At 29.1% G+C, this 12555-nt stretch overlaps 1 protein-coding gene across 1 annotated transcript in view; it reads right to left on the bottom strand.

Moving 5' to 3' along the window:
* The window catches only part of TkR86C (Tachykinin-like receptor at 86C), a 439993-nt gene that overhangs the window by 258083 nt on the left and 169355 nt on the right, over window positions 1-12555 (bottom strand). The window contains exon 2 of the mRNA XM_075354794.1: window positions 11356-11569. Coding sequence (XP_075210909.1) covers window positions 11356-11569 — 214 coding nt within the window. The remainder of the gene's footprint in view (window positions 1-11355; window positions 11570-12555) is intronic.

The raw sequence follows: 12555 nt of genomic DNA, 5'->3' as shown, positions 1-12555 counted from the left end.
AAAGGCCTAACATAACATTCAATTCACTGTGATTATCATGAGTCTATGCAACCGTATACTTAGCTCAATGAAAAATGCAAACATAAAACCAGATATTTTTTTCTAATAAGCCAAATACTTATGGGATGGGTTTTTTCTTGAATATGGCTATTTATTTTTGGAGATATGTCTCCAAAAAGACATATCATATCATAAGTTACACTGGCGTGTAAAAATGCAACTATATTTTCTTCATTTCCATTATCCAGATCAGCACTAATATTATTTGTAAGACGGAACCTCTTTCTGAGGTCCTCATATATGGTACACTCTTCTATTAGATGCTTGATTGTCAGTGTTTTATTAAAAACACCGCACATTGGTCTCACTTCGCCGGTTAACAAATATAAATTTGTTAATCGCGTGTGACCGATTCTAAGTCTGGTCACCGCTACTTGTTCACGGCGAGTCAACTTAAAGTCGCTTTTCCATTTATAAGGAGAATTTTTAACTGAGTTTAATTTTGTATTTAAACTCCTCCATTCAGCGTTCCACTTGTTTCTTACTATGTTTGTTAGACGGTTTTTAACATCTGCCACTCTTACAGGAAACCTTATTTAATTTGTTTTTAATGATTTTATTAATTACTACTACTCATTTCAAATAATACAGTTTCACTTATTTTTAATTCAAAAAAAAAACATAGTGTTGAATTAACAATGTGTAGATTTTAATAACCAATTAACTCTTTTTAACTGGGTTAGTTATTGAGAGAGGGCTGCGTATTGGAAGAAATCAATTCACACAATTGATTTAATACTTTCAGTGAACATTTTTTGCCGAATTTGTATGTTTACTTAGTTGAACCACACATAACTCTTCCGGCTGTGCTAAATCCAGTTAAATGTAACTTTTTTTTTGTTATTTGAACTGCAGAATCCTAGAACAGCTGCAATGATATCACAAGTCTACTGAAGGATATTTTAAGTATATTTCAATTTATTTCTCTATTAATTAGTGATGTAATTAATTTGTGTCAAATTTCTTTAATAAAATATAATGGTAACAATAAAAAGTTATTCTAAACAGTCGTAAAATATTTTAACTGTAATGCAAGCTGATAATTTTTTGTCTGCTTTTATATTCTCCACTACATGTAATAAAAATTATTAATAGTAAATCAATAAAAATTACCAATTTGCATTATAGTGCACAGGGGTACTGCCAGGTTAATTGTCTACAATAACCTGATTGTTTGTGAACAGAGTTTTACAAATGAGGTGTCAATTTATATAAAATAAAATGGTTAATAAATTTTTTAAGTAAAAATTTGAACAAACAAATAATTACAAAGATACTGAAGATTAGAAAATTAAGATGGTAACCAATTTGAAATCTTTGAAGGATTTGATAAATTTAATTAAAATAGGTTTACCCATTTCTGAAAAATATTTTTTTATTGAAAATCACAAAATAACGTTTAGAAGGTAAACAAGTAAAATAGGACTTATGTTGATACGAACATTTTTGCTCATTTTGGTGTCCTGAATCCGTTCCTGAGATTCGGCTATATGTTCCGGAACACACTGCATGTTGGCTACTCGGATGAATTATTTACTTCCCCAGCATATCTTTTTTTTGTTATAGGTAGTTTAACAACACCAACTTTTCTTCGAGTCTGTATAAAAGAAGTAACTGTAAGCTGTTATTTGATTTTTATGGACAAAGTGGATGGCACCAATTAATTGCAATTTATCATAAATTTAAAGTAGTTATGTCTTGTGCTAAGTACAAGGGTCATTTGGTAATCTCTTGGCCTGACAAAGAGATGATGCAATTATGACCAAATAACAATATTTGTCAAGTATGACCTTTTAGAAGGTGGGTGTTACAAAGCTTCAGATGTGTGCATTTAGTTGCTTGTTTATGAATATTGAGTAAACCAAACAACGTTTCAGATTTTCCGAAAAATGTATAAAACTGAAGTTCAAGCTGTTATTAAGTATTTTGATTCAAAAGGTTTATCCCCAACAAACAAACAAAAAGAGTTAGATTCCACTCTAAAGTATTCTTCCCCTTTGTTTTTGATGATAAAAAAGTGGATTTTAAACATGATCGTATAATCATTCAAAATGATGAACATTTAGGATACTCAAAAACCATTATGACCAATGAAATTGTCACAAAACCCCAAAATGCTGTATTAAATGATCGCCGACTGAAACGTGATATTGCAAACATCTCAACAGATCATGTCCAATACATTTTACGTAATTGTTTGGGTATGAAAAAGCTTCCCTCTTGATGGGTGCTGCATTTGTAAACAGTCTACCGAAAACAATTGGGCTTAACACTTCTCAAGGATGTTTAGACTTGTTTAAATATGATTCACTGAGTTTCTTTGACTTTTATAACAGTAGATGAAACATGGATTCACCATTGTGCACTAGAGACCAAATAGCAATTCAAACAGTGGGTGGGAGTAGGTGAAAGTATGCTAAAGAAAAAGAAAATGGTTCTATCCGCAAGGAAAATCATGGCTATGGCTTTTTTGGGATTCATGTGGTTTGGTGTTCACAGACTACTTGGGAAAAAGTAAGGCCATCACTGGCGAATATTAAGCTTCATTACTGGGTTGATTGAAGGGTGCTCTTCAGTCTAAACATCCATGTCTAGCCAAAAAGAAAGTGCCTTTCACCAAGATAATGTGCTTGTATACACATCTCGGGTTGTTGCTGCAAAATTTCATAGCCTATGCTTCAAAGTGCTCTTCCACATGCGATGTATTCATCGGATTTGGCTCCTAGCAATTACTTTCTCTTCCCAAATTTCAAGAAATGGCTTGCAGGACAAATATTTCCTTCAAATGATGAGGCAGCGCGGCAGAGCAGGACAAATTGCATTACACTGAGGGTTTTAACCTTCTCCCATCACAATGATCCGCGCTTGATTAGCGCTCCGCGAAAATATGTTGGTATCTGATTGCCTCCCTTCACAGTCTTATGCTACCCTCTTGTGAAAACAATTTCAAAAAAATTTCGGTATATTAAAGAAATTTAACAGATTCTGACAAAAAAAACCGTTACGATTGGATATTTTTTATGCCTGTAACAAAAAAAAATTGAAACAGTACAAAAATTATGATTATTTAATTGCAAAATTTTCTTTGCGCATTTCTACCGCGTTTTTTATTTGCAAATTTTTTTTTTTGCTTTGTGTTTATGAAACATAGTTTGTTGATTTAAAAAATAATACTTTCAAGCAAATCGGTTGAAAATTGGGCAAAATATTATGAAAAACCCGTGTCATAAATCACAGATTAGTAACATATGTTAGTATAAGTGAAAGTGGATTCAGAAAACTACGTTTTATAAAAATCCCCACCACTCAAAAGCCTATTCAGATTGACAAAAACCATTTTTACTGTATACTCTTATTCATTACGAATCGATATGTATTACATGTTTACCGATATCATTTGTCAGAAAAGATATTTATAGACCTCAAGTAAAAGTGACGTATTTATGACCACAAATTCCTTCTTTTTTTTTGTGTGTGCCGTATATCATATATTATTATGTGTTTCAATACATCGATATGTTGCTACTAAGATAAGCTATATTTGTAAATAATAAATAAATCCATAATCCTCATAGCAATTATAATACACAAGTCACACACAAGCACATTTCTGAGAAACAAATGGTCATATTCTTTCTAGTCTAAATAAAACATTTTACATCGTATAAACGTCGTTCAAATTGGGTAATAAAACTGATTCCTTCGTGAATATAAAACAAAATAACTGACTTAGATGCCATATAAAATGATTTTGTAACAGCGTTTTAAAACTGATGCCGTACATAACCAGTTCCAAAACTAAATGATCTGAAAATGTTAAACAGTTTTAGTCATTGGTCTAAACGTACTGGGTTGCAAGGTGACAATGTTGAAAATTATAAAATATTGAAAAATCTTATGTTTTCCTGGTCAGGCTGAGAACCTTTTCAATAGCTTTAATATGTAGCAAGTGCAACATTGTTGTCAAGAATTTGACAACAAGTAGTCAAATAAATATGATAGAAAAAGAAAGAAGTGAGCATCCTTCTATCAGAAGATATTTTCCTGGCATCAAAGAAACTTTTAATGATAATCATCACATAAAAATTTGAAAGTTAAATTTAATTTTGTACAATGTATAATTTGGGGTATTAGTCATAACTGTTAGAATTGGATATTATTGAATAATATAAAACAGGTAGACCCTCAGCAACTGACAGAGCAGCAAAACAAAAAAAAAATATTTATGTATCGCTTGTCTTCTCCATATTAAAGATCGTATATTCTAACAACGAATAATTTCTAGAAATGAAATATTGATTTTGTAATACTATTTTGAGACAAAATTCCATTTTATAGTATGAAAATATCCTGGTGAAGTGTCAAATGAAAAAAAAAAAATTGGTCATCAACATGTTCCTATCTAATATTAACATGATTTTTATCCATGGATTTCACACCTTGATAAGTCTACCAAACAAGAGCACAGCTGTGTTGAAAATGAAGTATGTATGTTTTTAAAAAAGTATATATTTTTATAAAAATAAATTAATTATAAGTATTGAAATTAGGAAACTTACTACACGACTTCCTCTATTATTTTAGATTAACTTATTGCATATTAGCTCATGGTTTTTTTATTACTTTTCTTATATGCCTTTGAAATTCATAAGATTTCCTTTAAAAAAATATCTGCAGATATATATTTATGGTATACAACAATGTCTTATGTTTTACATGAATGAATCTCTTTCCTCAGCTTTTTCTGAAAAAGCCAGCAAAGTATTCTTTAAGACATTCTTGTATACCTGTTGTTACATTGTTGTATCACTGTTTTGAAATAGTATAAAATCTTTTGGTAAACAGTTTAGTCAATGATTAAAGAAATAGCGAACTTTAAAATTTAAGGACTCAGGCTTGCAGCTCTCGGAAATTCGTTCTAAACCAGCACAGACAAACTAGAAAACAAAATTCAAAGTAATTAGTTACCCGGATATCCCACAAATAACTTAATTCACTACAATACAGTTGAACTTAAATCAATTTTAAGAAATTTTAAATCAATTTTGTTAATAATATGTATGTAGATTGAAAAATAACTTTACCTATTTTTATTAATAATGGTAAACTTAATTAAACTAAAGCTGTGAATTTCTAGCGATTATTATTCAAAAATAAATATCAGCTTATTTATGATAACTTATTCATTTGCGGTAAAATAGTATTTAGTATATACGCTTGAACAATCTCAAATCTTAGACCTCATTATCTATATATTTTCTTTATATTTTCATAAAAGTTTCGTTAGATAAGGTTTTTACTTACTTACTTACAGTTTACATTGTATTCGTAAACTGTTATAGAAAAGGCAGCAACATTATTACTGATGTTTTCTAACATTTTCAGATCATATAATATTGGCAGCGTTTAATTTTAAAGAATAATAAGTCTGACAATATTAATTATTTTATTAAAATAAAATGATAAGGGAAAGGTAAAAAAAGAACCTATATTGATTTCTTTAAACCAAAACAAAGGTATAAAAATTAAAAAATATTCTATACTATGAAAATTTATCTTAAGGTATCATGAAACAGAATTATATATAATCTTCTCAAAAAGTAATGTTCTAGATTATTTGAAAAAAAAAAGGCGTTTTACTTCCTTAGTAAAGTTTTGTGATCGCGAAAAATTTTGGTCTTCAAATTTCAATGGAAATCAATCAAAAAGGGAGGTGCACAACTTGATGTTACAACAGTCCTAAATTCAAAATTTCAATATCCTACGGCTAATCGTTTTTGAGTTGTGCGAGATACATACGTACGTCTCACCAAATCTAGTCAAAATGGATATTTCCGTTGAAATCTGAAAACCGAAATTTTACGCGATCACAATCTTCCTTTAGTTCGTACAAGGAAGTAAAAATGACAAGGGGTTAGGTCCGGAATTCTTGAAGCCCAGGAGAAGCCCATATAGATTTCCATCTATATAGAAACTTTTCGTTTAAAATCTGGCTAACGAATGCATAACAGTGTGGGGAGTCCACCATCTTATTGGTTAAAAAATTTTATGTACATTTTATGTTGGGAAAACTATAGTCATTTATCATATTAAGATATGATAAATATTTCCATTTATAGTCTTTTCAGCAAAGATAAATGGCCCAATTATATGATTTTTTTTTAAAAATCATAACAAATATTAACTTTTCATATGTCTCGTGCTTTCTAAAAATTACTTGTTGATATTCGTAACCCCGTATTTTTGAATTGTATCTATTAATACATCTACTAGAAAAAAGCGGCCCAAGTTTCACCATGAAAATAATAGATGATTTAGATTTATGGTGCATTTTTTGTTGTGTTTACATTTTTATTTTAAATGAAACGCTTCATATGCTAAAAAATCAAATCTCCAAAAACCAGTTAAATGTTACAGGCTGAAGCAGTCTGTTGTCAATTAATCTGAAGATTAATTAATTTCTAAGCACGGATTATTTTTTATTTATATTTTATACTTGTATTTTCATTTATTTATTTATTAATTTTACTTATGTAATTTATGATACTTTTTTTTTTACTGCGTTAATTAGTATTTATTATTTAATTATTATTAATTAATAGTTCATAATTAAATTTAAATCAAAGATTAACAATTCTTATTAATATTTAAATTAATTATGATTCAAACTTATTTATAAAAGAAAGGGATTATTAGTTAATATTTAGCAGTAAACAAACGGATTCTTTATTTAATGAATTTCTAAAACGTACGTTAGAATAGACAATAGAAACAAAGATTACGTGAGAACAGGGTAGCGGGCGGGAGCCCCCCAACGCACCACAAGATCTGCAGTGCGCCAATCGCAGCTAAAATAAAAATATGAGCACATATAGCAAACAAACCAACGCACCATGCTTTTTATTGGAGAGATTAATGAGGATAAAAGCATCATTCATAAATATTACATTGTTTTAAAGTATTTCGTTTTCACTAACGTAGAAATTACCTTCATTGGATAACATATTTATCTAACATTTCAACATAGAACCAGAAACTTTTTCTATATCAAAAAGTTTCATTTCTTGTAGTGGCTGAAGTTTGTTTGCACATAAGTATAACCCTTTAAGTAGAATCTCATGAATGGTTGTGTTTGGATTTTGTAATTTGAGGCTTCGACTAGTGATGGATTTATTAGCACTTCCGTTTTTTGGATCGTCTGATTTGTTTAATAGTCTCTTCTGACATTTGTGGCTTTCCACCGATTTCTGTATCTGAGTTTCTTTGAATTTCGTATATTGTATTTCTGTGGGTTTTTTCTTATCTTTATATATATATATAAATGATTTCCTATAATTTCACAAAACTCAGTGCGCTCTTTTTTTAAAAAAAATGAAGAAACCTAAAAACTTCACCAAAAATACAGAAAGTAATGCAGTGGATCTTAAAAACATTGAACTGAATCTTTAAAAAATTGTGTGTTTTATTTAAATAAAATCCTTTTTTTTCTGTTTGCATTTTTTTAATTTTTCATTGAACCTGCTTGATTATGAAGAACCGGTAATTAGCTTATAATTTTATGACGAACCTGCTTTTGAATCAGTAATCATTGTGTTTATCTACATTCATTTTTTTATAATATCTCTAAAGACTTTTTTTACAAAGATTTTCATATGCTTAATTGTAACCAAATAGTATCATTAAATCTTTTACTAGACGGTGTAATTTAGAAAATCGTTTTGTAGCTTTTACTAAAAAAAAATAAGATGGGTGTATAAAGTGAGGAATGATTAAGAAATGAACAGAATTAAAGAAGAAAGAGCACTTATGCGGGAAGTATACAAAAAAAAAATCAAAGGCATCCGATTTGGATATGTGGTTACAAGTGGAATCTTATGAATTGATATCTACATTGGAAGGGGTCAGTAGAAAAAGAAAGGAATTGAGGAAGAAGAAGAAACAAGTTAATACATGAGGTGATGATTGGAAATAACATTATTAGGACGAATTGGATAAAATTACAAGAGAAGGAAAGAGAAAACTTAGAAAGAAATGGATAGAAAGAGCTGTGGCTTAAGGGCTCGTCAGGCATAACACTAGATGATCATGAGTTTTCACTAATATTATATTGAAGAAACTACTCTCGGTGGGTCTTCCTACACAGAGATCAATTAACCTACCTATGTGTTTGGTATAATTTTGAGGTTTAAACATAACATAACGAACACTCTTCTAAAAGACCATGCTCAAAGACCACCATATTCGGAGAAGTCTAGTATTTATGAGAATCAGTATTAGATTCCAGTACGAAATTACATTTTGAAAAATAACTACTATTTTTTTATCCAACCGGGGCTATCAAATGTATACCGAATCAATCAGTAATAGGTGTCTAATGAAATAGTAAATTTAAAAAATGAAAATGAAATTATTATTTGTTTTCCAGACCGTCATCACCCAAATCACGTTTTTTTTTCAACAGATTAGCGTTTTTCACCCCCTTCATCTGCCATCGCAACTACCTTGCTTTCAGTCTCCATGGCCTTCTAGCAAGTCTTATTCACGTTATCTACAAGAAGTAATATTTGAACTTCTTTCTTCCCAATTTCTTCCATCAACCTTTTATTAAAGCCGATACGTTGGTCTTTTAATTCAACGATTAGTTATTTTTTCTCATCAAAACATTTGAAAAAACATAAACACTAACGTCTCGTAAAAGATTTTTTAGATCTGTTTTGTTTGAACTATTTATGAAGGCACACAATCCACTTTCTTGAAAGAGCACAGTTAAAGTGTTTCAATATGTTGGTGTTTTGGAATCGGCTCTTATACGCAGATACATTTCCAAATTCAACAACGTTTTTATCCATTTTCATAAACTTTTTTTTTATTGTGGCTTGTCCTGAATTTTTCAAAAATGAAGTTTTATTGTGCCTGTCTTTTTACCAAAATTGGTTTCCACCATTTTCTTTCTATACAACAAACATCAAATATTCGAATTTAATGTAATCGGTTAGTTAAAGTATTGTTTTGTTAAAATTATGTTGGTTCATCTACAATAAAAAAACTTATTCTATTTAATAAAAATTAAAAACAAAATTTATCAGGAATCCATTTCAGGTTTTTTTTTTTATATGTTGTCTAAGGGTATGAAATAGATTTTTTCAGATACATTAGCAAAATGGACCTTTAATTTTGTGAGTAAACGTCCTTATTGTAACGAATAATCCTCAATTTACATTATTATTATTATTATTTATTTTTGTTTCATACGGTAAATAAGAGTAGTTCATAATAATCAAATGTACGAGTACATTACATTACGTTACATTACCGCTTACATATTTTTAATACTTCAGTAATTAGGAGAATGTTTTATAATTAATATTTTTGAGTAATCAGTGTTGATTTTTGAAATGTCGTATGAATAAACGTAATACACTCAAAATTAATTACGATTTATTTCTATGCCTTAGCAGATTTAATTACTACAATGCAATTACTGGTAATGGCTATCTTTGTTAATGCGATCATTTTTCTTAAGATACCAATTACGGTGAAAGTGAATTAATGTGAGACCATGATAGTCTTTTTATAGAAAATTTGCTATATAAATATATATATTTTAAAACTATATTTTAAAATTGATTTTCATATACTAACTGATAGAACTAAGCATTTTTTTATTTTTGTTTTGTTCGTAAGAGATGATGAGGGAGTCAAGATTGAGTTATTAGCGTGAAGATAGGTTTACGGTTATAAAGTGCTGTCATCATCTGTTATATGAAACATAAGTAGCAGTGTAGGTGCTGTGTGTACTTGACCAAAATTTATGGGGTAGGTTGATAGTTCCCTTCTCTAGTGAAATATAAATCATTGGTTAACAATTGATTTACATGTCAGATATCTATGTATAGTACAAAATTAATTTTATTTTAACCAAATGCTAACTAAAACTAGATAAATCTGCCAAGAGTAGAATTAAAAGAAAAAATTAAATTTATTCACCTAAGTGCTTTTTTGTTTTCTTATTTTTAAGATTAAGTAAAGATGACATATGTCATCTTCATCATGAATATAACATATAATGTAATTTCAAATAGAGTACAGTTAATATATTTATTATTATTTTATTGTTTATCTTCCTTTTTTTACGGAAAGTTGATATATTAAGACAGCCCTATCAATTTCACCCTAATGGAGATGAGGGTAAAAGTTTGTAATTCAGTTTGATGCTTTCACACTGCATACAATTTCGGAAATTTTTTCTTAGGAATTTTGTAATATTCCCGAAAGATTTCTTAATTTCTTTAAGAAAATACTTGTTACTGAATACATCCCAGTTAGTATAATAAAAATCATCAATTATATGCTCATTTTGCTTTTGCATAAAAATGTTCTATCTTTCGTTTATTTTAGACTGAATGAACTTTGAAAGAAGTCAAAAGTTATCCTCTGAGTTGAGTTATTTTTCTGAATCGAAATTATTTCAAGAATCCTTATCAACTCTCACTCTTTTTTCTTAGCCTTGATCTCTTCCTTTCTATTATTTGTTCTGTGTATATCTTCTAAATCCTTGCTTATGATGCCGCAATCTGAAGAAACTGTAAAATGTAACCCAGAAACAAATGGATCTTTGAAATAATCTGGCAATGCGCTGCTTAATAAAATACCTATTGATACTTTTCCAGTATTGGATTTGTAATAACTGTACCTAAGAAATAAAGTCAAGTCCTAATCCCTCATAAATACTATAAAAAATAGCCTTACTTTTTAAATCGAATAATATTTTTTCCTAGGTCCTGCTTTCTGACTACCTTAAGTTTTTAATTGAGTCCTTATTAACAATTACTGATCTAACAAATTTAAAAAAACAGTAAGTACAGTTTAATTTCATGAAAATGGAACTCAAACATCTAAGGCTCCTGAATAATTAAAGCTTATGTATAATAACAGAAAGTCGGTGAAAAGAAATGAGGAAATCTTTCTAAAGCAGATCTTTAAGTAGCAAGCGCCTGTCTCATTTACGAATTATTGGAAATAGAGTATGGGAGCAGCAGATTTGATGTAATGTCATTGAAAAATTCAAATACAATCTACAAAGTAGTAGTTCAAGACAAAATTTTTATAAGATAACAAGTCCAACTTAAAGAAATTCCTTATCAATTAACTTATTATCATTTTAGCCAAGCTTCCTATGCAGTGAAGTGTTTTATTATAAGTCTTAAGTTTTATTATAATTATTATTATATTTTTATTTAAAATAATTTTAAACAAATTTTTCTTTCAAAAATAAATATGTAGTTAATATCTTACCTGTCAATGGATATAGCCACAAGCGTAAATACTGATGAAGCCACAGTAACATTGGCGATAAAATTATTAAGAATACAATATGCAGATCCAAACGGCCAATGAGCATTCAACATAAATATAAAATTGAAGATGCAATTTAATGATGACATTAATAGATCGGCCACACTTAAATTCATCAAAAAATAATTAGTAACTGTTCGCATCCGTGGGTGTGCTGAAACATTAAAAAGTATAATTTTATTTACATAAAAAAAATTTACTATAAAAATTTAATAATTAATTAATATGTATAATTAGTAATGTACCTACTAAAAAAAAAGATATACATTTTATAAAATGTCATATTTAACTGGAATTTGATTCCTTCCGGATGTATGACAAATATCATACAATCATCACATATTGGATGGTGTCTTTTCTTTTTTCTCCAGAGCAATTGGTGTATTTTAACCGGGGATGGCAGCAGCTATTTTGTATTAAGCAATAAAAATGTTCGGTGCAACAAAAATTGCCCCATTTATGGAGTGCAGAAGTGTTTGTGGGCGTGTAAAAGTGTTTAACTAAACAACGTATTATTATGCCTGACTCCAACTATATGGCTAAAATCAGTTATGAATTTCACAAAACAGCAAACTCATAGAAATTAAATTAAAAATGGCTTGTTTTATACGTGTAGACGTTTAATGTATTTTTTTTTCATGGAGAAAAACCTACAATATAAAAATATATATCCACATTCTCTTGCAATTATAAAGTAATATATATTTAAAGTAGATAAAAACTGAAGACAAAATAATTATAAATAAACATTTATACATCCTTGTACGAAGTAAAGGAAGTATTGTGATTGCGAAAAATTTTGGTTACCAGCTTTCAACGAAAATATCCATTTTGACTATCCCTGGATTTATTTTGACTAGTTTCGGCCGTACTGACTAGTTGACTTCTGTATGTACTTACGATAATATACGTATGTATCTCGCATAACTCAAAACCGATTAGCCGTAGGATGTTGAAATTTTGGATTTAGGACTGTTCTAATATCTAGTTTTGCACTTCTCCTTTTGATTTTAATCAACTCAACCAATGTGTCCAAAAAAGCCCAAAATCCTAAAAAAACTGGATTTTGGACTTTTTCTTGCAATAATAAGCCCTCATTGAGAGCTTTACAACGATATATCATAAGTGGTACTTATTTTC

The sequence above is a fragment of the Lycorma delicatula genome, chromosome 1 (genome assembly GCF_047948215.1).
Source record: "Lycorma delicatula isolate Av1 chromosome 1, ASM4794821v1, whole genome shotgun sequence".
Classification (NCBI taxonomy): domain Eukaryota; kingdom Metazoa; phylum Arthropoda; class Insecta; order Hemiptera; family Fulgoridae; genus Lycorma; species Lycorma delicatula.
The sequence above is the reverse complement of the archived record's forward strand: the minus strand, read 5'-3'. Positions and strand labels throughout refer to the sequence as shown.